The 27,646-nt window shown below is 38.5% G+C and overlaps 3 protein-coding genes across 7 annotated transcripts in view; 1 reads left to right on the forward strand and 2 right to left on the reverse strand.

Moving 5' to 3' along the window:
- Positions 1–6,166, forward strand: part of snrkb (SNF related kinase b) — a 28,763-nt gene extending 22,597 nt beyond the window's left edge. Inside the window, exon 6 of the mRNA XM_026946481.3 lies at positions 20–6,166. Within this exon, the coding sequence (XP_026802282.3) occupies positions 20–1,670 (1,651 nt within the window). The 3' untranslated portion in view covers positions 1,671–6,166. The remainder of the gene's footprint in view (positions 1–19) is intronic.
- Positions 6,167–6,528: 362 nt separating this feature from the next.
- Positions 6,529–22,216, reverse strand: ano10b (anoctamin 10b). 5 transcript variants are annotated; one of them, XM_026946436.3, is made up of 16 exons: positions 22,080–22,216; positions 20,181–20,358; positions 19,592–19,740; positions 19,400–19,476; positions 18,165–18,386; positions 16,715–16,888; positions 16,276–16,416; positions 15,454–15,573; positions 13,070–13,717; positions 11,896–11,951; positions 11,244–11,318; positions 10,954–11,118; positions 9,689–9,880; positions 9,123–9,260; positions 8,670–8,786; positions 6,529–7,396 (listed from the first exon to the last, which is right to left on the reverse strand). In XM_026946436.3, the coding sequence occupies exons 5-16, from the start codon at positions 18,364–18,366 to the stop codon at positions 7,355–7,357; spliced, it is 2,070 nt and encodes a 689-aa protein (XP_026802237.1). In that variant the 5' UTR covers positions 18,367–18,386; positions 19,400–19,476; positions 19,592–19,740; positions 20,181–20,358; positions 22,080–22,216; the 3' UTR covers positions 6,529–7,354. The 5 variants fall into 5 exon arrangements, with proteins under 5 accessions (XP_026802237.1, XP_053091370.1, XP_026802236.1 ...); XM_053235395.1 differs by having other exon boundaries at positions 18,165–18,376; positions 19,562–19,740; XM_026946435.3 differs by having other exon boundaries at positions 19,562–19,740.
- Positions 22,217–24,939: 2,723 nt separating this feature from the next.
- Positions 24,940–27,646, reverse strand: part of fa2h (fatty acid 2-hydroxylase) — a 36,283-nt gene continuing 33,576 nt past the window's right edge. Inside the window, exon 7 of the mRNA XM_026946480.3 lies at positions 24,940–27,047. Within this exon, the coding sequence (XP_026802281.1) occupies positions 26,980–27,047 (68 nt within the window). The 3' untranslated portion in view covers positions 24,940–26,979. The remainder of the gene's footprint in view (positions 27,048–27,646) is intronic.

Here is a 27,646-nt window from a genome sequence, read left to right on the forward strand (position 1 = left end):
TGTGTTATTTCTTCAACAGGAGGCCTTTTTCTGAGCCTCTGGACCTGGTGGAAGGCCGGGGCCCTCAGGCTGATGCTCTCAGAGATGCTTCTTTGGCTCATGTCACCCAGTTGGGTTCCGTGTCTCCGGGTTTCTCCCGAAGGGGAGTGTGTGAGTCTGGAGACCTGCTGGCTCCCAAACCCAGCCGTCAGGACACATCCTTCAGTGATTTTGGCAATCCCAGCTCTTGCCTAGGTCTCAGTCTCCGCTCTGTACCTCCAGACCCACCTCCGGTGGTCAAAAGTCTTAGAGCTTTGCATCAGATCTGTGAGGAAGAAGAGGAGGAGGAGGAAGAGGAAGATCAACCTGTTGTACAATGTAGCAAAGCCAGCTTGGTGCCATTAGCAACACCCCCTCTGGACACTTCTCCCAGATGTTGTTCAGTATCAAAAGCTCCAAGTGTCTCAGAAAAGCTGGGGGGAAAGGAAAAGAGCAAGGGACATGGGCTTTCTGATGTCCTAGCAGAGGATGAGGAGCTTAAAGGAGAGGGGGAGACAGTCACAGAGGAGAGTCAAGGGGATGACACCAGCAAAAAAACAACAACAAATGAGGAGACAGCATCCCAGATAGAAAAGCACTCATATATGTCTGAAGATAAGCAACAGATGGATCAAAGCCTGCAGAAGTCCAGTGGACCTCCACCAGCAGCTCATGTTCAGAAGGACCACACTGAGGGAACCAGGAAAGAAGGAAAAGCCTCTGACAGAGCTGTAGATGAGAGACAGAAAGACCATCAGCAGCTAGTTGGGCCTCCTGCAAATGGCAGGACTGAGGAGAGGAACCACACAGAGGAATCAGGCACAGATAAGCATAAAGAACAGAACCAGAGTCTTCAGAAGCTGGCTGAATCACTGTCAGCAGCACACACTGAGGTTGACACTGAGAATCCAGGTAAAGCAGTGAAAGCCTCAGACAGAGCAAAAAGTGAAAGACAGAAAGACCTTCAGAAGACAGACAAATGTTTTCCAGTGGCCAGGACAGAGAAGACCCAAAATGAAGACCCAAGCAAAGCACGAAAAGCTTCAGACAGGGCTGAAGATGAGAGAAATAAGGACCTTCAGAAGAAAGACAGACCTTTACCAGCAGCACAGATTGAGGATAAGAACCACATTGAAGGACCCCAAAAAGCAGGAAGAGCCTCAGACAAAGCTGAAGATGAGGGCCATAAGAATCAGAGCCTCCAGAAGCTAGACAGATTTCCAGCACCACCTAGGCTTGATCCTGTGCAGTGTTGCTGGGGCCAGAGTGAACTCTCCAATGACACTCTGGAAGACAACAACAACACCCCGTCCAAGCCGAGGCTGCTTGACACCAGTGTCATTTCAGCCCCCTGCGTCTCTCCGCGATTCCTACCCAAGAATCACTGCGTGGACCTGAGACCAGATGGAGTTGAAACCCGCAAGGTGCCTGGAGAAGCCGAGAGGACGGAGGAGACATACGGCAAACCTCAGCAGGGTCAGCGCGGATCCAGGGATGCTGGCACAGACTCCAACAAGAACAAGAATGTGAATCTGCGAGAGCGCCTGCTGCAGTTCCCACTCTGTGAGAAAGCTCTGTCATTCAACATCCAGCCCACATCCAAAGAGAAACTGCTTCCCTTCGCTCAGTATAACTGTTGCCATGTGCTATAGGGGAGACATCTGAAAGCTGTCCAGATCTCTCTGGCATTCCACAAAGCTTGTCAACAAGTTCCTGCTTTTCTCCCCTCTTTACCAGTAATGGGTTTTTAAAAGACACAGCACATGTCCTTGTCTCTTACTGTGATCTCGGAGGTGCTCTGGCTACACACACACACACACACACACACACAGAGCCACATCTATTCACTGTACACCCATAGCCTCCAATGCCCTTTACCCAGCATTCCCTGCTGTTTTCCTGTGTGGCGGCTAACGTCCTAGCGCTGCTGTGTATATAGACATCTAATCTATATCTACTTGCGATTTGTGCAATCTCAGTGACCTTTTATTAGAACTAGCCTATGTCTTGAGAGTGTAGGAGCCCTGTGAATAAAACAGTTGCTTGTTGTTTTGCACTGTAGCAGCTTCTCTAGAGCAGAGCTTTACCTAAAGAGATGTGAAGCATTAAGCGGCACACGTAGGGCAAACATTAAAGAAACAGTTTGAGCAAAAGCTCCTATATGAAAATTGAATATGATCCAATATATAAATAGAAAATATTGCAATCATATCTGAGTGAGCGCATCTGGAACCACTGCTCCAGCGGCACAACTTACCAGAAACAAGAGTCCTCCCTGCCCACAGAATCATATTCATTTTGTTCGCAATTTTACATGCACTAGCTAACCTTAGTTACTTGTCTAACTTTTAAAACATTGAATAAAACGTTTATATATATATATATATACTTTCAGTGCCAGTGCCAGAAATGGGGAGCACTGTATACCATATATATATATATATATATATATATATATATATATATATATATATATATATACTTATACGTGAAATGTCTTACCACAATTGGATGTTGATTCGCATTTCCTCCATAGACAAAACTTTATTTTACAGCAAACTAGAACACGAGTGGTCAGGTGGCCTCACATTGCTGTGTATAGAATGATTTCATCATCTGTCTAGGACTCTAGATGTTGTAATTTCAATACATTTTCCAATATATTACAGTTATTCCTTTACAGTATGGCTACACCAATTTAAAACCATTTACTGGGCAAGAATTCAGGGCTACTTGCATTATATTGCATTGGAACAGCTTTAAATCATAAAGTACTGAAGTTAGATAGTTGTTAAATGTGTCATTGGATCATTCACCACAAGTTCAGACGTAAATCGGATTACCTCACATGGAAATGTACACCAAATGAAAATATTGCTACTAGCCTTTCCATTTTATTAACTATTCATTAAACAGTACTAAAACTTGAACCAATTTAGGCAGAATTTGTGTAGCTTTGTTGAGTCTGGCACTGAGCTGGATTTTCTCAAAGCCTCGTAGCATCAATATCACCTTTACAAATTACAGTAAGCCTCACTCACTGACACAATGACAAATGTCCCTATTGTACTGGCCCGAGTGTGTGTCGGGTTTCAGGATGCATGAAAGACATGCAGAGCATTTGACCACATATACATGAGCATGCTACATTAGCACTGATCAAAGTAGTATTAGCATCATGCTGGCTGGGCCGACCAGGGAAAGATGTAGAACGTATCTGTGATACAAGAACTTGGACTGAGGTTATTGTGAAGGCCGACGAGAGAAGACTGGTCTTCCTGAAGCTATGTTTTTTATTTTTGTTTCAAATGTGTACATGGTTATTCTGGAAAATGTTATCATATCAGAGTCTTACTAGGGGGATGGTAGAAACATGGTGACTTCATATCATTCATAATTTTTTTTGTTTTACTTCATTTTTATTTAATTTTATTTAAGAGGGCCGTCATAAGAGAGTGAGACTACCTTGAATTAACTTGTTTGCCTCGGGGTGCATGTTGACTGTTGAGGAAGCAGTCTGTCAGTATAAGCTCTTGGACACATCTGGACATGTACAGTGTGTATATATTCTTTTGAGCATGTGTGCTATTATCTATGTATATGCTATTGACATAATATTGTGTTTTCACCTAACATACCAAATACAAAACTAGCTCTCGGCATCAAACAGCGAAGAGAGGACAAGTAGCATCCAGAAAAAATTGTGAGGTTGTAGAAAAACGTTTAGAAACAAAAACTTCAAAGTTGTCACTAGTAACAGGCTAAGAATAGAGCAAATGTTCTCCTAATGCAGAAGTGTTTCGCTGTTTGTTAGTGCTATTGCGCAAAGCTGAATCAGCCAAGATCTTACATCAGTCACATGTAGAATTATAAATAACTACAAATAACACACATTCACAAAGGTAATGTAGTCAAAGCAGTAGCGGTTATTGTTCTTCGGCTACTCTCACTAAGGTCTTTGTGGATGATTCAGTTCTTCTGCAGTATGAAGGACAAAATTCTTTTACTCTAACAAAAACAGTTTTCTGAGACAACCTTATTTTTTGGACTATAAGACACATTTTTTTGTCCTTGCACAACTAACACCATCTAATACTGACATGATTCTCATGCTCTCTGCTGGTTTTTGATTTATGTTTGTAACAGTTACATATCACAAAACAGACTCTGCTTCTGCTTACATTTTAAGGTACATGTGCTTGTAATTATATGCCGATATTTGTAAAAAAAAAAAAAAAAAAAAAAAAAAGTATAAGATATTAATAGGGATGGTGTATATTCAATTACAAGTACAAGTTGATTGGGCTTTCGACAGCAGTACAACTCTAACTTCACAACTTTCTTTTATACTGCCACCTCAATTTGTTTTCCGCTGTCCATTTCACACACCAATAGCAGCAGACACGCTTACTATGTCTGAACAAAATAATAGAATGCGAAATACCTGGTTGTTCGATGTTAAACTGAATATTTAGTAGAACAATGTCAGTAATATGTGCATAGCATTAATGTAATTGTCTGCTTATTTTTATAATACATAACTACAATCATTACAACCAAAATGAGTTGACCTCAATTCTCAGCAGCTTTGATAAAGATAACGCTGTAGTTGAAACGTTAACTGTACACCAGCCGCCACAGGGCTACGCTGTAACTGTTGTATAAAAATGGTGGCTTCATTTTAGTGATATACAGCAAAGAGCAACTTGACTTTTTTTTGAAGGGTGTGTGTGTGACTTATAGTCCTGAATATACGGTACTGTTTCATCGACCAGTCAAAACATAGATGCCAATTTGTGACATGTTGACAGCCTCTCCAATAAACGACAGATAAGCTGGCCAAACTTCAGCCTACACAGAATGATCTGAGCTAATGCTAAATAATTGTAGTGCAGCGTATCTCTAATGTATACGGTGCATTAAAAACCATTAGAATCCATTTAATCCTTGAACTGAATTTATATGTTCTGTAATCATGCTACACCATAGATAAGAAAATTATTCTGGTAATATCATCGACGTCTTTGTCTAAAGTCTTCACAGTTCTCCAGTGTGACTACGGCCTTTAGCCATGAAGTGTTTTAGAGCAAATGACCTGTCTATAGGGAAGAGTTTCAGAATGTTTTATCGAAGGTCAGTGCATTAATTACTGCCTCACAAAAAAGAGGTTTGAAGTTTGCCTGTAGAATTTACCATTATTCCTTTCATATGGTTCTTCAGACTATAAAGTGTAAAGAACTAACACCTAAAGGAATGGTTATGTAAAAAATCTAACTGACATTTGCTTTTTAGTTTTGCACTGGAGCTTCGAAGCTATGGAAGTTTGTCTCACCCAAAATCTTATATGTGAATATCTGCTTCAAACCACGTGCAGTTTTTCAGACTCGCTGATGTGGTGTAGGACACAGTGTGTTCACTATAATCTATAAACATGAATAAAATATCACTGTGTAGCTGAATGCTGACATTTTATGTGGGCAGACATTTTGGACAAGCAGAACCACCTTTACTTGTTGCTACAGCTTGGTATCACTCTGTCGCCCAGGTCCTGCCTCCCAAAGCTTAAAAGTGAAATGTTGTATTGGAATGCTGGGAGTTATGTGGATAATAATATAGGTCCACTTTGAATTTTAGAAATTTATTTAGTTAAAAATGAGTATAACAATTTTGTTTGAAGCAAGTATGTGAAGATTAGAGCATTAATTCACATATAAGATTTAGGATATTAGGGCCAGTGAAAAACTAAAGAAGCATCCATGACAGTTTAGATAATGTGTAAACTGTGTACATTAGATTTTTTTTACACTACTCCTTTAATGATCATTGTCTGAGTGTGTATAGACGAGGGTTGTAAAGCACAAACCTGTACTGTGCTTACTCACAGACACTTTCTGACTACAGGCCTGCTCTAAACATTCGACTACACCTTTAGAAAAGGAGACAGACGTACATATCATGATTACCATTCTCCACTCACTCCTCACTTTTTCAGTTTCATTCTCATTGTCTCGGGTCTCCAGTTTACCGACCGGGGTAGAATGACATCTGGCTATGTCTAGAGTCCCATTGACCCTTATTAAAACAATGACTCTGTCTCAATGAGATTAATTTATTTTTGTATTTATTTATTAAAACGGAGTAAACCAAATGAATGTCTGTGTTGTGTTTTTTATTTATTTATTGTCATTACAGTGCACATCTTGGTGAGTATAATGCTCACTCTTTGGTTCCTTGGGTTTTTTTTATAATAGCTGCATAATAAAGCATCACTCAGCAGTGACTGGATTTCATAAAGGCATCAAATGACCACTACACACCTTATATAAACAGACGTTGCTGCAAGCAAAATTACTTGGATGCTAGATGATAAAGGTGCAGTAAAGTTGAAGTGCAAGGTATATGCTGTGTCTCAAATCACATATTTATGTACCATTCTAGACTAATTATGAGTGCATAACTGATTAGTGTGTTTTCAATGAGAAATATGAAAAAATAGTACAGTAAAATTAGTCAGATGTTGGATTGTCTTTACTGAACAAATTAAGTGAAGAGTAATTTATACTTTTTACATTAACCTACCTTATCATGCACGGTAAAACAGAAGGGGAGGGGCTGTTAGCAGATAACAGACAGTTATGGCAGTGGAGAATTTGTTGCTAAATAAAATTGTTATAGCCTGACACTGTTTTATTTAACATCATGTGCAATTTAATATCATTTTACCAAGTACAGAATGGTTAAATTTAACAAACCTCTCCTTTACAAGGATATTCTATACTAATCATCTACTAATCATCACTAAACACTTTTTATGTATGAGGTCATAGGATGCGATTTGAGACACAACGTAATGATATTCATAAATGTACTGCATAAGTGGTGTGATTTGTCTGCCGTTTAGTGTTGACAACCAGTGTAAGCTTGATGTATTACATATGTGCCATTTTGTCATATAAGATACATAAAAAAATATTTCAAATACCACACCTGGGCATATGGATGCATGCTCTGAACACATGGGTTAGTGAGCTAGCAAATTAACTTTAGCACATGCCGTAAATTGCCCTTTTAGCTCACTAATTTCTGTACCCTGCTCTGTATTTTATATACCACATGCCTTTAAAAAGCCTTTTTTCTAACTACAGCAGTCCATTATGGGAAAACACTGAGTCGTTGTTTAGACTGGTCCAAATTTCCCACAAGCGTTCAGGCACCATTTGGCACCCCATACCTGACGGTGCAACAGCAAACTAAGTTCTTAGTCATTAAAGGTGATGGCGTACTGAACTAGCTGGCCGATGCCACACCTCTGTGTCCGTTTCCCTCCGTCTCAGAGTTATGAGCGAGGGAGCTCAGCGGTATCGGAATGCTTCACTTTCTGTAAGATGGAAGAGAAACAGAAACAGAGCTACTGAAATCAGCAAGTCAGGGTTTAACAGTGTAGAAAAAAAATACAATATACACAGCCTAAGGCTCTTAACACAAAGGCACATAATAATACACTATGCTACCAGTTTATCGGGAACACTTAGCCTATAGGTGCATACAATTACTTGATTTGGCTCTACATAATGTGTCAGTCCTCCCTCTACTCTCCCTCTATTGTAGCTACTCCCTAACTACTGTAACACCAAGAATATCAGACACCTGATGTTATTTGGGTGTCATTATAAGAATGAGTGTATTGGACCAGCAACACTACTGGGTATACAAGTGACAGAATGCATGACTGTGATCTGGTCTGGTACAGTGGACTGGCCTTCACTAACCATCTGTAGACAGATGTACTCCCTTGTTTTTGTAAATAAGACTATACCAGGGAAAATGTCAACAAATTAATCCTTGTCCCTGAAGTACAGATTAATTAATAAGATACTGACTCAGATGAAGTCCTTCAAGTGACAGGTTCCATAATGCAAAACTAACTTGGGAATTTCTTTTTTGTGTTGTTGCCTGTCAGTGGAATCATACAGAACATACAAATGAAACTTAATAGTCTGGAACCAGTTGGACATTTCAAGTTACTTAATTGATTTCTGTAGGCAGGAATTTGTGTGTACATAACTGTCTAGTGTGTTCACATACAAACAAATGTAGTGCAGTAAAACGAGTCAGATATTGGACTGTATTTGGTAAACAAACGGAGCAAAGAGTAATGTACACTTTTGAATTAATCTATCTAATCATGCACCATAAAACATAACAAGAAGGGCTGGTGGCAAATAACAGACAGAAATAATATGACTACCGGAGATAGCAGTGGAGAATTTGTGGAGAATTTTAAGTTATGCAAGTTTTTTCTTTAGGCAGGACTTGACTTATTATTTAATTTCTTTCAATTATATGCTTTTATTTATTTTAATATGAGATTTGTTATGGATATGTTATATCTTATTTGATCATTTTATCTGTAGAATAAATGTTCTTTTATTTGAGATCCCCAATTTTAATTTACATATGCATCATTTACTCTTGCTGGATTATTTTTCTCTCCATTTTTGAAACCAACCTTCATCAGAATCAGCTTCTGACCACAGGACTGCTGTTGGCTATAGATTTTAGGCTGTAGACTGTGGAAAATGCGGAAAAGTTCAAGGGCACAAATATGTGTGCAAGGCATTGTATTGTGGTGCAGTAATGCCACACCCTACCTGCTCTTTGAGGGCCATCATTGTGCAATATTCAATCTGTTGCCTCTTGATTAGGACCCAGTCTGGTTCGTCAGGAATAATAAAGGCCAGAATCAGTTTCGCCACAATCAAAATGTGCTGCAGAAACAAAAACATAACGCTATTAATGAAGGTCACCTGGCTCTCAGGTCTTATTCTTTAATGGATGAGAGCTAATAGGTCAAAAATAATGTCTGTGGAGTGTATACAGCAGTGTGCATAGCACTGTGTGTGACTCAGCTGGGAGGGTTTTTATTTCCATGGTTTGTCAGAGGGACAGGTGGTTTGCTACTGCTAATGTTTGTGCTGCCTCTGCTACTGTTCCCTCTGTTAAGTAATTAAAATTAAAACAAAAACTTTAAAATAAGATTTGACAGCCCTAATGTGTATGTATGTGTGTGTGTGTGTGTGTGTGTGTGTGTGTGTGTCTCTAACCTCCACCATGATGATGAATATCAGCACAGTGCTTGGGTTTAGTCCGGCATCCTGAGTGAACATTTTTATTCGTGGAGCTAAAAACAACAGCCAACAGTTCGACATGACCGAGAAAAACGCCAACACCTCAAATGCTGCCTGAGGAGTGCACACACACACACACACACACACACACACACACATACACACACACAGAATAAGCAAAAGGACACCAAAAATACACACAAAAGAGGAAGTGTTCTATCAGCTGTTAGAGGGAGACACATTCAAACAGACGTGTTGTAAATTGTCCAATCCACTAATCAAATGTTTAGGAAAATATTCTAGTTTGCTGTATAGTTTCTGTTTTATGTAAGATGCTACAACATATTACTTCCTAAACCTTCCATACTTTTTTGCACTGTTTCAGAACAGGGTGTGTCCATGTTTGTACTGTACAGATATGGTCACACCCCCACTTCATTCAACACAGCAGTTCTGAGTACAGGATTCTCGTGTCCTATGAGTCATCAGTGTAAAGTCCTTTGCAGCGTGGCCCAGTGGCCAGGTATGAATGTGTGTGTCACCTGCCACACGCCTATGCCGGCCTCGGGTGGAGAGAAGGGCTTTCGAAAGAGGCGGCAGATCTTGTAGGCATCTCCGCGGATCTCTGTGATGTTGTTAATTAGCAGAAGCACGGCCGTGAGTGGATACACACATGAGAAGAGACTCAGATAACCAAATTGCACCAGCAGCTCAATGTACTCCAGAAACAGACCCTACAAACAAACAAATACACACACACAGTCATGGTTCTGGACAAATTTGTCCTAGACAACAGTGAAGAAACTGATGATTTGTAGTATTGGTTTTTGTCCATGTGGTCACAAATTTCTAACGTCAAAATGCAGTAAAGCATTCTTTTACCCTATTGCAAGATGCTGATCATGACTCAGAGTCTGAACGAGCACAATTGCCTTGCTCTCTGGGGGGGAAGGATGGCCTTCCTCTCTGCTTAGGGCACAGAACACCTCCAGTAAATCATGAGAATCTGTAAGTATCATGTATCATCTTCTTCTAGTCTATTCTTCTTTCATTCATTCATCTTCAGTAAGCACTTTATACTGATCAGGGACACAGTGGATCCAGGGCCTATCCTGGTCAGGCAGGAGAATTCACCCCAGATGGGATTCACCCCAGAGAATTCACCTTAGTCCACTGCAGGGCATGCACATTCACACAGTCATTCACACATATGGTCAAATTTGGCATAGGCAGTTCTACCTATGTGTGTGTTTTTGGGCAGTGGTAGGAAACTGGAGAACCCAGAAAAGACCCACGTGAACTTGGAGAGAACATGTGAAACTCCACACAGAGAGTAACCTGAGCTCAGCATTGAATCAGGGATCCTAGATCTGTGAAGCAGCAATGTTACCCACTGCACCACCATGCAAGCCCTCCAATGCTTTCAGCTGCACTATAATGTGGCATGCACAGCAGTTCTATAAGATGCAACAGCTTCACATGTTTCGGAGGTAGCACATGTTGGTCTACACCCTTCACGAATAGGTCGTGCAACAGAGGAGACTCAGCCAATGAGTGGGAATTAGTGTTTACTAAAGTTGGAGACAAATGGGGTACAATCCAGAAAACACACACAAAAAATGTTCACCAAAAATGAGCATTAAATAAACAATTAGATTTGTTTATTTATATAAAATATCTATTTGTTAAACACTACAGATAAATTTAATGTTTTTCTCTGCAGCAAACAAAATAAACCCTGTATGTACTCCTAATGCCTATGTAAGTTTCTAATGTACTGTTTTATGCTGAGAGTAGGAGAACTCACAGGAAATGGGGGCAGACTGCCTTCAGCCTGCATGTGATCAGCGGCTGGGTCGTCCTCCTTCAGCCCTTTCTGTGAAGAGCTGTAGAAACGATCTACTACATACGGCACCACCACCTCCGTGAACTGGTTCACCACCTGAGACAAGATCAGCAGCGATGACAGCCTCTGCACACATGGGAGAAGGAATGAAAATGCACACAGAATAAATGTTTAAAAATTAAAAATGAATATTAAGAATGCATGCATTAATTAAATGCATAAAGACAAAAAAAAAAGTGGGCTTGTCTCACCTTGCGTAGGAGGTGCAGGTCCTGTTTGAAAAAGGCAATGTGGAACAGCACAGCAAAGTTGTTGAAAAAGGTAAACTGGAAGAAAGAGAGAGTGAGAAATGACTTCACTTAGCTCTGAATGTCACTGTAATGTCCTTTGGGTTTTGCACTTATCAGCATTCAAAATCCACCTGGGACTTTTAGAAGAGAATACCTGCTGTGGTAATAACTGCTTAACAGAAGTGTGTATTTATGGGAGGGGAAGGGGAGATACACATGGTAGGTATTCTTTCCAATGTTTAATGTTGTAATTAATGTCATCTTACAAATGGCATTTTTTAGCCCCTGCCAGTTTATTTTTACCTGTAGCTTCTACAGTAAACTCACAATCAACTGATTATACTAGACATGCAATAAACTCTGGAAAATATAAGTTTTTATAGTGATAACTATAATTAAATTATCATTAAGCATACACAAACTATAATTTGTTTAAATTATGAATTTAGTTAAATAAATTCAAAAGATCTAAAACTGAGTAAAACAAAGTCAGAAAAGTCACCTCCTTTGCCCTCCCTGCATGCACTGAGAGAGAGAGAGAGAGAGAGAGGGAGAGAGAGGGAGACAGAGACAGAGACAGCAGAGTGAAAAATGAGAAATTAGTGTGACTCACCACTAGAACTTTAGTGGTGTGATGATTCTGAAAAGCCGATTCTTCTCTGTGGTTCTCTGAGAAACAAGAGAGAGAGAGTTAAACATCAGTTTTAAGCATTCTTTCATCATTTAAGCATTCTTTTGTCATTTGCCCTTATTATAAGCATACTGCTTTAACATACTTTTTGTGGCTTGCACCCATTTATACTTGAATCGCACCCAAGGCGAATGTGATCAGTTCCGTGGACCACATACTGAACTCAGTCCAAATGATCTCAGGTACCCTTAAGAGTTATTTATGCACTTTCAAGCAAAAAGGCCTCTTATACAGGCTTTTAAGGACTTCAGTTTAAATTAAATTCAGGTATTTTAAGCACTTTAAGCCTGGTGCACACTACATGATTTTAGCACCAATTTCCCAGCTTTATCAGTTCCCCTAATTTTAGCACTCAGTGTCCACACCCCCCAGCTCGGCGACTGCTCGCTGTGTACGCCCACAGCAACCACTTGCACAGTGCGAACGATTCAGCGTTGCAATTTTCTCTGAGGCTCTGATATTTTAAAGCATGTTTGATTTTCTCGGCAATGAATCGCATAGTGTGAGCCCCACAAAGAATAGTTGCAAGTACAGTGAAAAAACAGCCGATGAGTGTCTAAGAGGAAATCAATGTCATACCAAATGGTTGTTAGGGACAGCAAAAAATAAAAGCAAATATGACCTGACTCCTGCTTGCACACAATATAAAAACAGTTTTTCACTATAAAACATTCCTTTTCAATATACTCCCCAACCGATATTTCCTTCACATTCTCTTTTTTCCCCATACACAATAGTGACAAAGTCACAAAGACACATAGGCAGCTCTTACGTTTATTTTTGTGAAAAAGCTGGATTTGGGGATCAGGTGTGTGTCGGCAGGTATCTCTCGAGGAGAAAAATCATGTAGTGTGTGCGCCTTATCTATGAGTGGTCATTTAGTATGCCCACCCTTACAACACCAAACAACTGACTGCAATTGATTAAAGTTGTATAGTGTGAAAGGCTCAGTGATTCTGAGATTTCGATGATGTTGGATGAACCCTGATGACATGATCACCAAAGTGTTGTTAAAATGACAAGGGATTCATGCACTGTCAATATCATTTAGACATTGTGTCTGAAATAATGAAAGAATATGCTGTCTCTGCTTTACCCCACTCGGTGAGCTTCAGTGCAACCGTGCGGTAGGCATTCCCCAGCATGTTGGTGTAGACAATGTGAATGACGGAGGGCAGGTAGGACAACGTGGCCGTTATAATGGATCCAGAAGCCTTGTGAATTGAAGCCATGGTGCTTTCACAATAATAAAATCCCATCATGCCGAGGACAACAAGTCCAAGGAAAAGTCCCACTACAGGCATAGAGACCAGGCCCACCCGCATCTGCCTCTGCCAATTGGGGAAGAGTGGCTCTCTTCTGCCCGTCACAGGATTGATTCCCACCTCGCCCTGGAAACCAGGCCGTGGTTCCTGGAACTCCTCGGTTAGTGTCAGTGCCCCCCAGCGGTATGACAGTGCAGCTCTTCGTCTCTTCCACAGCTCTATGAACACAGTCGACCAGATCATGCTGAACACAGCCTGCACCATGTGGGCGCTCACGGACAGATGGTCGTCATCAGCATCCAAGGAACCCGGGCCAGGGGTTGAATTGTCTGCTTTAGGTCCATCAGGAGGCAGGGCTCCAGGAAGGAAGAAGGTTATGAAGAAGCCCAGAACTGCTGGAGGTACCAGGGCCCACGTGTAGAAGTCTAAGAAGCTGAAGTAGAAAGCAATGGAACCGCCGAAGTAAGCATGAATGGAGTCTGTGGTGGAGAGATGAGAAAGAGTGAGAGCTAATAAAAACAACCTTTAACAAATTTTCCACTGGAGTGGTATAATGTTTGCAACATTTTAGAATCATAATTATCTCTTGGTAGTAAGAATGTTAAGATTCATTAACAGCCATTATGAAATGATCACTTATGATAATGGTGGCATTAGCAATGGCAAAAAATTCAAGCAATACAGGACCAACGTAATACAGGGCACACAAAGTATAAAAAATAATAAGATATTGTAAGATGTTGTAAGTTGGGTTTTAAACAAAGTGACAAAAATGAAAAGATATGCTAGTATGCTGTAGTAGAATTTGTATTACTTTATAAATACATGACATGATGTTTTTGTTTGACAGTGTGTGCATATGTGCATGTATGGGTGTGTATCAGCTGTGTAAGCACATGCCTGTAGAACTCTGTGTGTTTTTCTGTGAATTGTATGGACCAGAAGGGTAACATACCTTGTCATGACAAGCAAGGCACAAAGTACAGTGAGGGGAAATAAGTATTTGGACACTTTTATTTATGTTATTTAATATACTTCCAGTGCTCGTATACACTAACAAAATATGTTTTAAAAAACAAAAATGGATAGGGACAAAAGTATTCAGACACCACAAGTTAACAAAATTTGTAATTTGTTGCAAAGCTGTTTTTGGAGTTACAGCTTTGAGACATCTAAGGTAAGAAGTAATTAGCACTGAAAGCACTGTGGTCTAATTTTGGCCCATTCCTCTTGTCAACATATCTTCAATTCCCCAAGGTTATGAGGGTCCCTCTGATGGACTTGCTATTTTAAAATCCTCCATAAAACTTCAAGAGATTCAAGTCAGGAGATGAGCTAGGCCACGCAAGGACTTGAGTTATCTGGGCTGTATGCTTGGGGTTGTTGTCTCTTTGAAACGTCCATCTTCTCCCCAGATTCAGTTTCTTGGCCGATGAGATTAAACTCTCCTCTAATATGTCCAGGAACATCGCTCCATTCATGAGGTCTAATGTTCCAGCACCGTTTGCAAAGACACAGCCCCATATAATGATGCTCCCACCTCAGTACTGAATGGCGTGGATGTGACTATGGTGTTCTTGGGATCATATGCAGAACTCTTCTTTCTCCAAACATGACGAGCTGAATTATTGCCAAAGAGTGACCAGAGTATATCTCATCTGACCAGAGTATATTGTTCATAAAGAGTTCTGGTTTGTCTCTTTTGATTCTTCTCTTCTGATTTGCACTTTCTTTTTAACAGAGGAGGTTTGCCTGAGGTGAAGGAATGGAGATGATAGTGGTACAGTTCATTGCTTATTGTTCTCTGTGTAACTGCTGTTCCTGTCCTATATTTTTTTCTACGATCAATTTTGTTTTTTAAACAAATCTTTGTTTATGTTTATGAATACATACTTTTTTGTTTATACTTATGTACAAACTCAAAAGACATTTTGTGTGTAAATCTGAAGTGGATATATGCAGAGGAAGTATGTTAAACAACAAAACCAATGTGCCTGAATATTCATTTCCCCTCACTATAAAGTGCAGTTTATAAAAGCTATTTGCTTCTTTTTTCAAAACTGAACCAATCTTTGTGGTTGGTAAGGTTAAGGTTTAAGATTAGGTGAAGAACATTTGTATTACTTATAGACAGTTACATACTTACAAAATATATATACGTTGCATATATACATAGTCCTGTACTGAAATGTCACTATACAAAATGTGTGTGTACCTAAAGGCTGTCCCCACAAGCGTTTCTGTAAATACCACTCTTTGCCGAGAGCATTTAGCTTCTTCTCATCACACAGGGGGAAAACATCCTGGATCACTCCTGCTTTCTGCAGCTTCTGAACTACAGCACAGAGAGAGAGAGAGAGAGAGAGAGAGAGAGAGAGAGAGATGGCCATAGCATTACCATGTTAGCATCACTGTGCAAGAGGGGGTTAAGTGCAGCATGACTAAGCAATTGAGAGAGAGAGAGAGAGAGAGAGAGAGAGAGAGAGAGAGAGAGAATGAGAGGGACTCTTACATACACACTCTCCCTGTCTGTCTCCACTCTATATATAAACATTGTGGATGGCACTTCAAAAAGAGAGACAACGCAATACCTAATGGTTTTGCATACACACCCTCTTTCTGCTTCAGTCTCCACTCTGCGCAAAATGTGCTGTAATGCAATTCACAGAAACAGACTGAGACAGAAAAATATCTACTGGCAGACACACAGTCCAGTGTTTCTGTGCTCCAAAGCCAGAACATTATTTGCATACCTTTAAATGTAATGGCTCTGTTGTTCGAACATGCAGCCATCAGACAGTATTTATCCAAGATCCACATATTCATATTTTCATAGTCCTTATAAGGAATCAGCACAAATAATCATCAAAACATAACTATCTTTCCCTGAAATATACTGTTTTTTTTTTTGCTTTTTTACCCCAGGTATTGTACAAGGTGAACATCAGTGTCACTTTTCCTAGTATTTCTATTTAGTATCTCTCTCTCTCTCTCTCTCTCTCTCTCTCTCTCCAGTGACAAACATGCTGTAACTCACATATGTTCTGTCTGGATTTAAGGATGCCCTTGTCTCCAGGTATTCCAGGGATGCGCTGGTCTTTCACGGCTCTCATGGACTCCAGCTCATGCTGGACGATGTACTGTCTCTCAGCCAGAGTCAAGAACTTCTGCATGTCATCTACACACAGAACACAGCTGCTACACAAACAGCCTTGTAGCTATAAATACAAAATGATTCAAACATAATTATAATGTATTATTTATAATTGTCTTTTAGTTGGCTTCATTATTATTCATCCAAAATATGTCAATTATCTAAAATATTTCAATTATCTATCTATGGGGCCAAGTTGTCTATGCACTGATCTATACCTCACCTTGCTCTTCATAAACGATTATTAATATCATTGTCCACATTCCCTTTCTAGACATTGCTGCAAATTGCATCAAGTAGCAAGATCCCGCTCATTACTTACTGATGTTATTAAAGTTGTTACGGTCATGAAAGGAAAACAAGTTCATATTGCCCTCTTTGTCAGCTTTACAGAGTCCCAGCTCTTCTGTGGCCCTGAGTAAGGTACAGCGAGGAGCTGCAACCACAATCCGACCCCAGCTGGCATCTTCACCAGGGTGTACGAGTAGGTGTGCCCCTAAAACACACAGCAGAGGAGGGAGAGAGGGACACAGTGAAGGTTTTCCTGTATGATTTAGCACTCAAACATTCACTGAACTAAAGCAGATACAATACTATATTAACTGTAGTCACAGGATGAAATGTATGACACAGGGGCCTATTGATACACAATAAAGAAATGCTTTAAAAAAAAAATCAATATCCACATCTGTAGTGTTTACATTACTGCACAAAAGACCACCATTTTGTTTTCGATCAAATATCCATTCAGTACTTATTGTTAATTATTTGGTGGCAACCAATAATGATGGGAAAATGTAAAGTACATTAATTAATTTTCAGTCAAACAGCCATGCAGTACTTATCTATACAGGTCAATATTAAAGTTCAATAATACAAATAAAATATTCACAGATTTCATAATGTTTTTACTATTTAAGACCTTCATGTGAGTTTCTGTTAAATACATGTCCCCATCCTTATTGTTCATTTTTGATATGTTTAATAAATCATAAAAACTGCTGATTAGACCATACCAGAGATCTAATTGCAGTTGTTAAATGCTGTCAATAAATGTGTAAAATACGTCTGCGTAACTACAATCATCACACTCACTGTTTGAACACTGGAGCGATACAGTAAAAAGTTATGGTTGCATGGTATCCATGCACAATTAGATTACGGTAAGTAGTGTGTCAGTAATGGATCACTGCAAACTAATTTGTCTGCCTCGATCATTCCAGTGAAACCCTGCATTTGCATCCAACCCATGTCTGAAAATGAACTTCATACAGAATTCACTGGTTAATGCTGGTCATCACTGCATTTCTTTCCTCAGTATGTATAATTCTCTTCAATTGTAACTTTAGTTTGGTGACAATATGTCCAACTTGTGGCGTAAATCTTCTGAACATCATAATTTACGTAATAGGGTTAACTGGAAAAGAGGTATGACAGTTTTACCATAGGGATGGATTCTTGTCATTTTTTGAAATGAAGGTTACAGCACCCCCTTGTGTACCCCATCACATTAAGTCCTGCTCATATGCACCCACACAAGTAACATAATTATTTTGTAATGATGATGTGATACAGATACAAAGGAAGCACAAGACCATTTTTCATATGGAGTATCAGTTGTGAATCTCAAATTTCAAGTATCTGGCAGAACACTGGTACAAATCCTGACATTCCTAAGTGCCACGAACATAGCCACACACAGGTATCAAAAGGTGAAGTACTCTTAGCTTTGACTATTGTTTTGCAGGGGTTGATCTGCAGTCTTCTCTCACCTCCTGCCCTATTAGGTGCTGAGATCATGTCCATGATCCACTGCTTGGTGTTGGACTCCACATTCTCAGCCAGTTGAATCAGAACCAGTGGCTCCACCTCAGATGAAACACAACATGGACAGCTAACCTTGGACCACGACTCAGGGGCCACTGCCTCTGCCATGCTGGAGACGCTGTCCTGCTGCTGCTTCAGAGAAGACATCCTGATGTACCTGTGGAACACTGTGTGAGATAGATAAATAAAATAAATAATGCTCTTGGTTAAGTTTAAAGCCCAAAGTCTATCAGATTTTCAGTAACTCAAGAGCAGATGTAACTCAAGAGCAATTTCATCATGAACGAAAACGTAAAAGAATATTATTGCTCATTAGTATGGTACTAAAACTAAAGCAAAAACATTTTTGTTAAGTAAGACAATCCATCTGAATATCCAGTTATCACACTATTTGCTTAAAAATAATTGTGATGCCATGTATTTCATTCAATGGCTGCGCAGGCACATTCCAAACACACACTGTGTTAACTGTAGTATCTGTAATAAATTGTAATAAACTGTAATAAACAGTTTGGTATAAAATCAACTGTAAACAACCTTTCTCTTGCAACAAAAACCATTATATAAATATCTGCCTTAAATATCTGTCAGAAAACCTCACTATATAACTAAACACTCTTTAATCTTTCATTATTGTACTTTCATTATTTGTTAGCAACATAAGCTTCACAGCTCTAGTGTAAAACTTCTATAAACAAACATGTCTTAGCTGATCGACTGCAATTTTCTGCTGAGGTATTCTTATAATTGCAGAAGTAGTTATGTGGTGCATGATTAACATTAACTGCTCAGCTTTGTTTGGACTGGATTCTGATAAGTTTTTTGCATCAGATAAAAGGGCTGCCAAAAATGCAGACTATGGGAAGGCAAGTAATTGCAGGCAATTGGTTAGCGTGAGATTTTGTATCAAATTAAATAATGGTTTAATGGTTGTGTTGGGCTCAGAGTGAAAACGAAAAAGTTGTAGAAGCACATTTGCATGCTCATGGCAGTGTAACACATTTATAAGCTATATGTGCAACGGGAAACAATGGGAAACCACATTCAACTTACACACAAAGTCAGAAGCAACCAGGAAGACAACAGCAGAGAGTCAGTATGTGTGAAAGAGAGAGTGAGAGAGAGAGAGAGAGAGAGCGAGATAGTGTTAAAGCAGTGAGTTGGGATAAAGAACAAGTACCTGCTTTCACTTGACGCTCCTCTTGGACGTCTGGTCTTGTTTTATTTGATCACACGACTCCTCCTTCCTACTGTTTTCTGAAAACAAACATGAAAGCAGGCGAGCTCAAACACACACTCCTCACTGAGCTTGCACTCTGACCTGCTCACCTAACACACATACCTAACACAAAATGCAGTTTTTCGCTTAAACCTGATCGGTAGTAGCAGCAGCAGGATTGTTGATAGCAGGAATGTAGTTCAACTTCTCCTCCCTTGCTTTAGGGTGGGACAGAAGTGCCTGCTTCAGCTTTCCTCCTCCTAATGTCTGACATCCTCTGGGTCCTAATGCCCTCCAACTTCCTGTCAAAACACACACACACACATTTATATAGACAGTTTAATGCTCAATACACTGTAGATATGTAGATAATAATAACTAATAATTATTTATGAATAATTGCAATTTGCACAAAATATATGCACATAAATATATGCTTTTTCTTTTTGGTTTGTTATTATACACAGTATATAGTAACATCAATGCTGATTTGTGTATGTTATTATGGTACCATATTGTAGATTGTATTGTAGAGGGAAATGACCCTTGAAACTGGTGGTCAGTGGTTCAAAGTGACACCAGTTTGTACAGCTTGACAGTGCTTTTTTAATTCTTGTCCATCCTTGACAGTGTTTGATAATTCTTGTCCATTCATTACTACCAGAATTGATGAGTTTTTCTCTGAATGGTATGTTTTTCTGTTTCGCTGTTTTTTTTCTCAGAGATCTGCATCACTACTAACCTGAAACAGCCATGTTTTTCTGCTGCACCTCTATCAACACCGACAAGCAGGATGGTGTTGAAAACCTCTATCCATCCTCCGTTCGGTATGTGCCATCATGCATGTTGGTTGTTCCAGTCACTGTAGGATCATGGTGGTGATGCAGTAAACTCTGCGCTCTTCTCCTCTAGTCTCCTTCCTTAGAAAGGAAGCAAATAGTTTTGGTAAGGCAGTGATCATAAAAATGAGAGAGAAAAAAGTGCCTCTAAATGAATATGATTATATGATTAAAAAAAGTTAATATATTAAAGCATCTTTAAAGTATTAGATTTTTCAAATGTAATGCTGTTTAATATTATTCTAATACTATTTCTGTTAATTATGGTTTTAATTACTTTTCACAATACACAATATGTGTCATGATATTAAGGCTTGCTACCATGTTGCTGGCAAAACAGTAGCACATGTAAAAACTGAATGAATGAGCTCAAAAATTGTTTATATTTAACATAAAATAATATACTCTCAATGAAAAAGAAGGGAGGATTAAATATTCAGTATATAATACCAAATATACACCAACCAGCCATAACATTAAAATCACCTGCCTAATATTGTGTAAGTCCCCCGTGTAATAAAAAAAAGGAGGTAAAAGTATTTAACATATTAAGTGTTGCCCATTTCATGAATAAAGTTTGTGTTTTTCATGATCTTTCTTCTCTGCAAACACAATGAGACTTCCAAGTCATGTGGTAATGCTATACGGTAACACAGGTATTTGCAAAAGGCAGATAGTTTTTACCCTGTAAATTCTTTAGGCTACTGAGAATACAGAGAGTTCTCCGCATTTTGAAAATACCTGCATTACCACATACCTCAAGGAATCCAAGAACCCAGGGAATCAGTGGAAAAAAAATTTGTTTGTAGGGCTCACGGTTCATAGGATATGGGCCAAAAGGTAAACGTTTGCACTATAGTACCAGCATTAGGCCGACCGGGCCCATCTCGCTTGCCTGGGTAGGGGCACGGAGTACTACCTGTACATACCAAATCCATACGGCTTATGGTTTGGTCTGCACAATTCCACAAAGTGGACAATTAGAATAATAATAAGAAAAATTCTAACAAAAACAATAGGGTTTCAGCATCTTGAGTGCTTGGACCCCTAAAAACAACAACAACAACAACAACAACAACAACAACTGGTAGCTCTGTTAAGCTGTGGGAGGCATTTTGGTTGCATGGTTTGGTTCCACTCGTCCCCAAAGTTCTTCTTAATTATCATTTTTATCATATGATGAAACATTTCTATCCTGATGAGAGTGGTCTCTTCCAAATTGACAAATGGTTTGATAAGGATGAAAATAATCATATGGTACGGCCTTCACAGTCACCAGATCTCAACTGAACACATATGTGATATCTTATGGAAGAAAGGTACAGTTCCAGCACAGTTCTAGAGACTTGTATAATCCATGCCAAGGTGCACTGAAGTGTTTTTTATGGCCCAACACCTTAGAGAGAGAGACTGAGATACTGAGAGCCTGGTGTTGGCCCAGCTGAAGGACATCACTGGACCCCCATCAGTTTGCTTATCGAGCAAACAGGTCAGTGGATGATGCAGTCAACATGGGACTGTATCACATCCTGAAACACCTCGACAGACCAGGCACTTATAGGTTCAAATATTAGTTTGCTAGTTAAATTTTACATAGCCCAACCAATCATAAAACAGTTTATAATTAATTTTGTATTTCCATTTAAAGGCGAAAAATACCAAATAGCTTTCTCCTACATTACTGCTAAAGGAACCAATAACCAGCTTGGGCTGGGTCTAAAAATATAAATCACATGTTGACAAATTATTACACTGCATTTTAAACCCTAATTAATACCTCCCTACCCATTTCCATTTCTTACCTTTTCTTCATTTTTTCTGGTCTGCCAAATGACGCTAATATGAAAACTACCTGCTGAGGTAAACCAGCTAACCGGTTAGCTAGCATAAACGGTTAGCAAGATGAAATAACCAGACTACAGCTGTTTTCCTTCATTTTGTTTTCAACTTCATTATTTTCTTTAAAAAAATTTATATATATATATATATATATATATATATATATATATATATATATATATATATATATATATATATATATATAAAAGTGTTTCACATTTTGTGTGGTTCCCTTTTCTTCCCTCAGTTTCCTCAGAGAAACCTACGCCATTATTAAGAGCGTTCCAACCCTATTTATATATTGATGCCGGTTAAACCATTTGTGCGTTTGAAAGGAAAGAAGAAAGAGAAAGTCTCCAATAATCCTCGCATATTTATTAGGGAAGAAAGCTAAATCTTTCACTTTATTTAATCCGTCACTCTTAGTGCATCTATGTCTCAAATTTCATAGAATCTTAAAACCAAAACAAACGTTATATCTTTGAACACCCCTGTGTTAGAGAGTAGTCTGTTCCACTGCAGCCACGGTATTGGTTACATTATAACGACACTCTCTTGTTAACACGTTACATATTTATTACACATTCAGTTTCTGTGTGGTATTTGTAAATACACACACACAACATGAAGACAATGCGGTTTGTTTGGTTTTAAATTGAACTGATTTTAATTGCTGGAATTATATTGAACTGATTTTAATAATAGGTGATTGATGATGAAAAATGAAAAAAATATACTTAAGTGGAAACACAGTGAATAATTACTCGGATCTGGTCAAAGAAACTGAGATAACAATTTAATAATTAACTAATATCAACTTAATTGTGTTATTATAAGAGTACCGTCGTCGCCTTGGCTGTGTGTGTGTGTGTGTCAGCAGTACAGAAGGAATTAAATGCTAGTTGATGAGTCTGTCTTTTCTGATTAATGAACAGATCTGAAAATGCTATTCAAGCATAAGAAAAATAACAAACATATTTTATGCTAAATGTAATTAATATTAAACTTGTTTTTTTTATAGTGTATGGTAATTGTGTCAGAATCTTACAGAGCTAAAAATGTTATAGTACTCTTGGGTGAAGGTTAAAAATCTATATTAATCAATATCAGTATTTAATTTAGTCAGATTATAAGTCAAGACACTTTTTAACATGGTCTCACTTTTTAACACTTCACACTTAACACCATTCATATGGAAAGTTCCATGGAGAGTATGTCAAGCTTTGGGAACCAGTGGGCGTGGCAAGTAGGCGGAGTCACTGTTAATCATTACATGCCTGAGCCAGTTATAGCCAATAAAAAGTTTGAGGTCAACGTTAGGTGTCACTTTTTCTTAAGACTTCATTTAAAAAATTTAAATAAAATAAAATCCAACCACACAATTTAATCTTTTTTCACTACAAAATAAAATAAAATTAATTAATTAATTAAAAAAAAAAAAAAAAAACCTTCAGCAAATGAAAATGTATGAAGAGCAAGTGAGAGAGTGAGAGCAGGCAGTGTTTGAGCAGGCCTTGAGCAGGCAGTGTTTGAGCAGGCCTTGATGTGGTTGTGGCATCTACGCAAACTGGATTTGATCAAGTTGACTGTGTAAAAGAAAAAAAAAGATCTAAGCCATGATCTTTTATATTTGTAAGAAGTATTTGGAAGGTCTGGATGAAATTATTAGTAGTATTTTTATAAACTAATTGAGTAAGAGGACAAATGATTTTTAGTAGTACTCAAGTGCAAACCCTCCTGCTATAGTATCCAGCAGCAGCCTTTTGGGGGCGCTAGTGTACATTTTATACCTGCTTGTAGGATCATTATACCCAGGTCCTAAGGTCTGGTTTGAAATCTCGATCAGAACTTCAGCCATTCACAGTTATTCAGTTTTCTTCCCCACACTGCAGATTCTCCTTTATGATTTTCATATATTTTGTGGCAATTTATCAGTGACTGATTACTACAATACATTATATTTATTTAGGTGTAAATCCACAATGTCTTCTAGTATATGGAAACCAAATCAGTTTGTTAATGGTCACAAAAAACCCACAAAGATAAGGCCTCATCTAAGTGTAAGTGTAGTTAGGTATTTCAAACAAAACCAAGAAAAACAAGACATTTTTTCTTGCAATATATATATATATATATATATATATATATATATATATATATATATATATTTTTTTTTTTACGTTTTATAATGTATTCTTGCACTTATCTTATTCATATTAAAATTAAGTTGATATTCTGTGCCTTAAGCTACATGTAAGTAATTTACTTGCCTCACCGCAAGATTTTAAGTGTACATCTGTCTTGACATACTGTGCAAATAAGAAATATAATTTTGCAATTTGTCCTTTTTTGTGATACCACTTTTTTCCTTCCATGTTTTTTTTTTTTTTTTTTTTTTTTGCATTACTTAATTTTATCTTGGATATTGTTTGTTCCCCTTTTTTCCATTTGCACTTCAGTTTTGTCCTATTTTTAACATTCTGATAATAAAGGAATAAAAATACAGATACTTACCAGTTATTTTGTGGATATTGACATCAGTAAGCCACCAGGAACAACATTAAAATCGATGACTTAAGCAAAATATCATGCTTGCAGCAACATGTACGGTTAAGCTAGAGTCAGTGCACCCATAAAACTTACGCAGGTCTTTCCTTTCCCCATGCGTGAATAATTCATTTGAGGTGATTATGACTCACACACATTTTTAAATCATCTTCGAAGAGGCTGTCTCACTGATGTTGCTAAAATTAAGAAATAACCTTACAATACCAAAATCTTTGTACAGCTATTAATTTAAAAAAGACAAAAAGTTAAATCATCTTCATCAGAAATATACACACATTTATTTACAAGTACATTTGCATAGAAATTTGCAACATAAAAATATATAGTAGTAAACAGATTTTCATTTGTATTAGCATTTTTTTTTAAATCTTTTTTTTTTTTAGATTTTCATTTAAAGATTTTTTTTCTCTGAATTAAACCTTCAAACTTTGTTTACAGGTAAACACATGTAAATATATTTACTGTTATTACTTTAATCAAACCAGTGGCGCCCACCAGTTGTGGGACGCCCTCAGTGTGACCTATTTCGTCAGAGACAGGAAGGTGCCATGGCAAGACTACTTAATGATCAACATTCATGCTTCCAGAAACAGATACCCTATTTGAGCTGTATAGCCCAATCAAACAGCCCTAACCTCAGCTCAACATCTGCCCACCTCTTGACATTCTATTGACTAATTACATGATTTGAGTGTAGGAAGGAACAGGGAGGTAGGGAATGCCCTTTATCACACATCGGGGACATTTTAATACACAGATTCAACATTTCTTCTGTCGTTTTTGGCCATCAAGTCAACAAGGAGAGACTGAGGAGACTGTAGCCTCACAGAACATTTAATCATGTTACCACCACTGACCGATGGTAGCTGTGCAGTAGATAAAGGACACATGTGAGGCCACAGTGTCCATTTGACCTGAATAGAAAGTTCCTGGAATCTAGACAGGCATGTAGTGACTTCACGCCAGTACAGAAAACCCAAGAAGAGGCTAATACATGCAGAGGAACGCAAAAACACAGAACAAGTTTGCTAATCAGGACAGAATGTGAGACAGAGTGAGCGTGACACTGCTGGACAGACTGGAGATTGATACAAGCATGAACCAACGAGAGATCAGCCTGAGATTGTGGGCGGGGCCTCCTTGTTCACAGCCTGGTCAGACACTAATGATCGTCAACCCAGAAAAGGGGTTGCCTCGGCCACGTCTAAACTCCCTGCCAGGCAACCCCCATACTGAAGGAGATCCCCGAACACGCGGCTTCACACCCCCCCGAGGGTTTAAATTCGGCAGCCATGACAACACACCCGCTTTTACTGATCAGGAAGCCCAAGGGCCATTGTTTGCTTCTTGCATCTCTATGGAAGCATCACAGCTTAACGTCTCCGAATATGTTTTTAATAATGGGTTACACAAGGAGTCAATGGCTATGGCTGCTCCCTGGATAGGACATTGTTCTCTTGGTAGATCACTTGGCATATCTTATTTAAAAAAAAAAAAAAAACAACAACAACAAAACAAACAAAAAAACACAACGATGGTACAAAATGAAGCGACACTGTCCACTACCAGGCCGGCTTCCACAGATCGAATCCCCAACACTAAGAAGCAAGAACAGGACAAGACACCGGAGGTGAAGAGCTTATGTTTCTGAGAATAATTCACAGATGTTTAAAAAAAGGGATCAGGAATAACAAGGAGAAAATTGGAAGGGAAAACGCAAACAAAAAGCACAGTGAGGGAAACTTCCTATATAACAGCAGCAACACTGACAAGCCTTGAGTAAGCATGGTGAGATTTAGAGCACGTTCCTGAGTATTTCCTCTCTGGCAGTGACTTGGACGGCCATTGAGGGTCCTATTGCCATACCTTCTCTTCCATTCAGATCCACTCTACAGCTAAAAACCATTCATTCACTCGCTCACTCACTCTCTCCTCACGTTCACACACCTTCTCACACTTAACTTAATCTTTCTACCTATATCTACACAATATGGGGAGTTAAAAGTGTTCATGAACATCTCAGTGCCTCTACAAAAACAGTTTTAATCCATTATTATTAAAATTAGATTTCTTTAAATATTATATGCCTGTACATGCATATATCCCAACAATTACTCAGAGTCTGGGCTGTGCCTTCTCCTAAACTGTCAGACGAATGATGATGATGATGATGATGACTGATGATGATGATGATGAGCAGCTTGGATCATTTTTTTCTGAGAAAAGCAACAGTTGGTGGGGGTTCGAGAGGAGGGGCGGCCTTGCATAGGGCACTTGTGACAGCAGAGGGTGAGTTTAAAATGTCTGCTCTGGAATGACTGTGTTAAAGGGATGGTCCCAGAACGTAGTAGTGATGCCGAAACCTGTAAGGAGAAAACAAACATCCAGTCAGAAGATACACACAACTACACGAGTGTCAGCAAAACCCTGCTTCAGTTATTTTCAATATGATCCTCAAATTCCCTTCAGTGGTCAAATTGTGAAAAAAAATTCAAGCATTCCACCAGTCTAGAGTCGAATGCAAAAAGGTAGCTTAACCTTAAAACGAAGATTAAAAAAAGACAAAGACACTGAATTTTCAGCAACAAGCCATTTAGTGGGTTCAATTTCACAGATGTTCCTTCATTATCAGAAAGTAATAATAATAATAATAATAATAATAATAATAATAATAATAAAAAGATCTAACCGTGTGTGTTTAAATATCAGTAGCAAAAAAAAAAATCCAAATGATTAAAAACTTGGAATTCTATATTTTTGGAGATAAACTGTAAAATTTTTTGTTTACCCAGACACCGTTAGGGATGCAAATGTGTGCACTTAATTATAAGTAACAGTCTACATATGTAATAGCCTAATAATTGGTATTTCTAATTAACTGTAGAAATGTCATTCCCTAGCATCCCTAGCAAATTATGTCTTGCCCATCATGAGTAGAAACCATGTACATTTTAGTTATACA

This window comes from Pangasianodon hypophthalmus, chromosome 7 (genome assembly GCF_027358585.1).
Source record: "Pangasianodon hypophthalmus isolate fPanHyp1 chromosome 7, fPanHyp1.pri, whole genome shotgun sequence".
Taxonomy (NCBI): domain Eukaryota; kingdom Metazoa; phylum Chordata; class Actinopteri; order Siluriformes; family Pangasiidae; genus Pangasianodon; species Pangasianodon hypophthalmus.

Bases quoted from the DNA above. Each gene is read 5' to 3' on its own strand.
- ano10b (XM_026946436.3), bottom strand. From the start codon at position 18,366: ATGTCTTCTCTGAAGCAGCAGCAGGACAGCGTCTCCAGCATGGCAGAG. The intron at 16,417-16,714 runs GTAAGTAATGAG...TTCTGTGTGTAG, and splicing joins TAACAACTTTAATAACATCA to ATGACATGCAGAAGTTCTTG. The intron at 7,397-8,669 runs GTAGGGTGTGGC...TCCATCTTACAG, and splicing joins TGATGGCCCTCAAAGAGCAG to AAAGTGAAGCATTCCGATAC.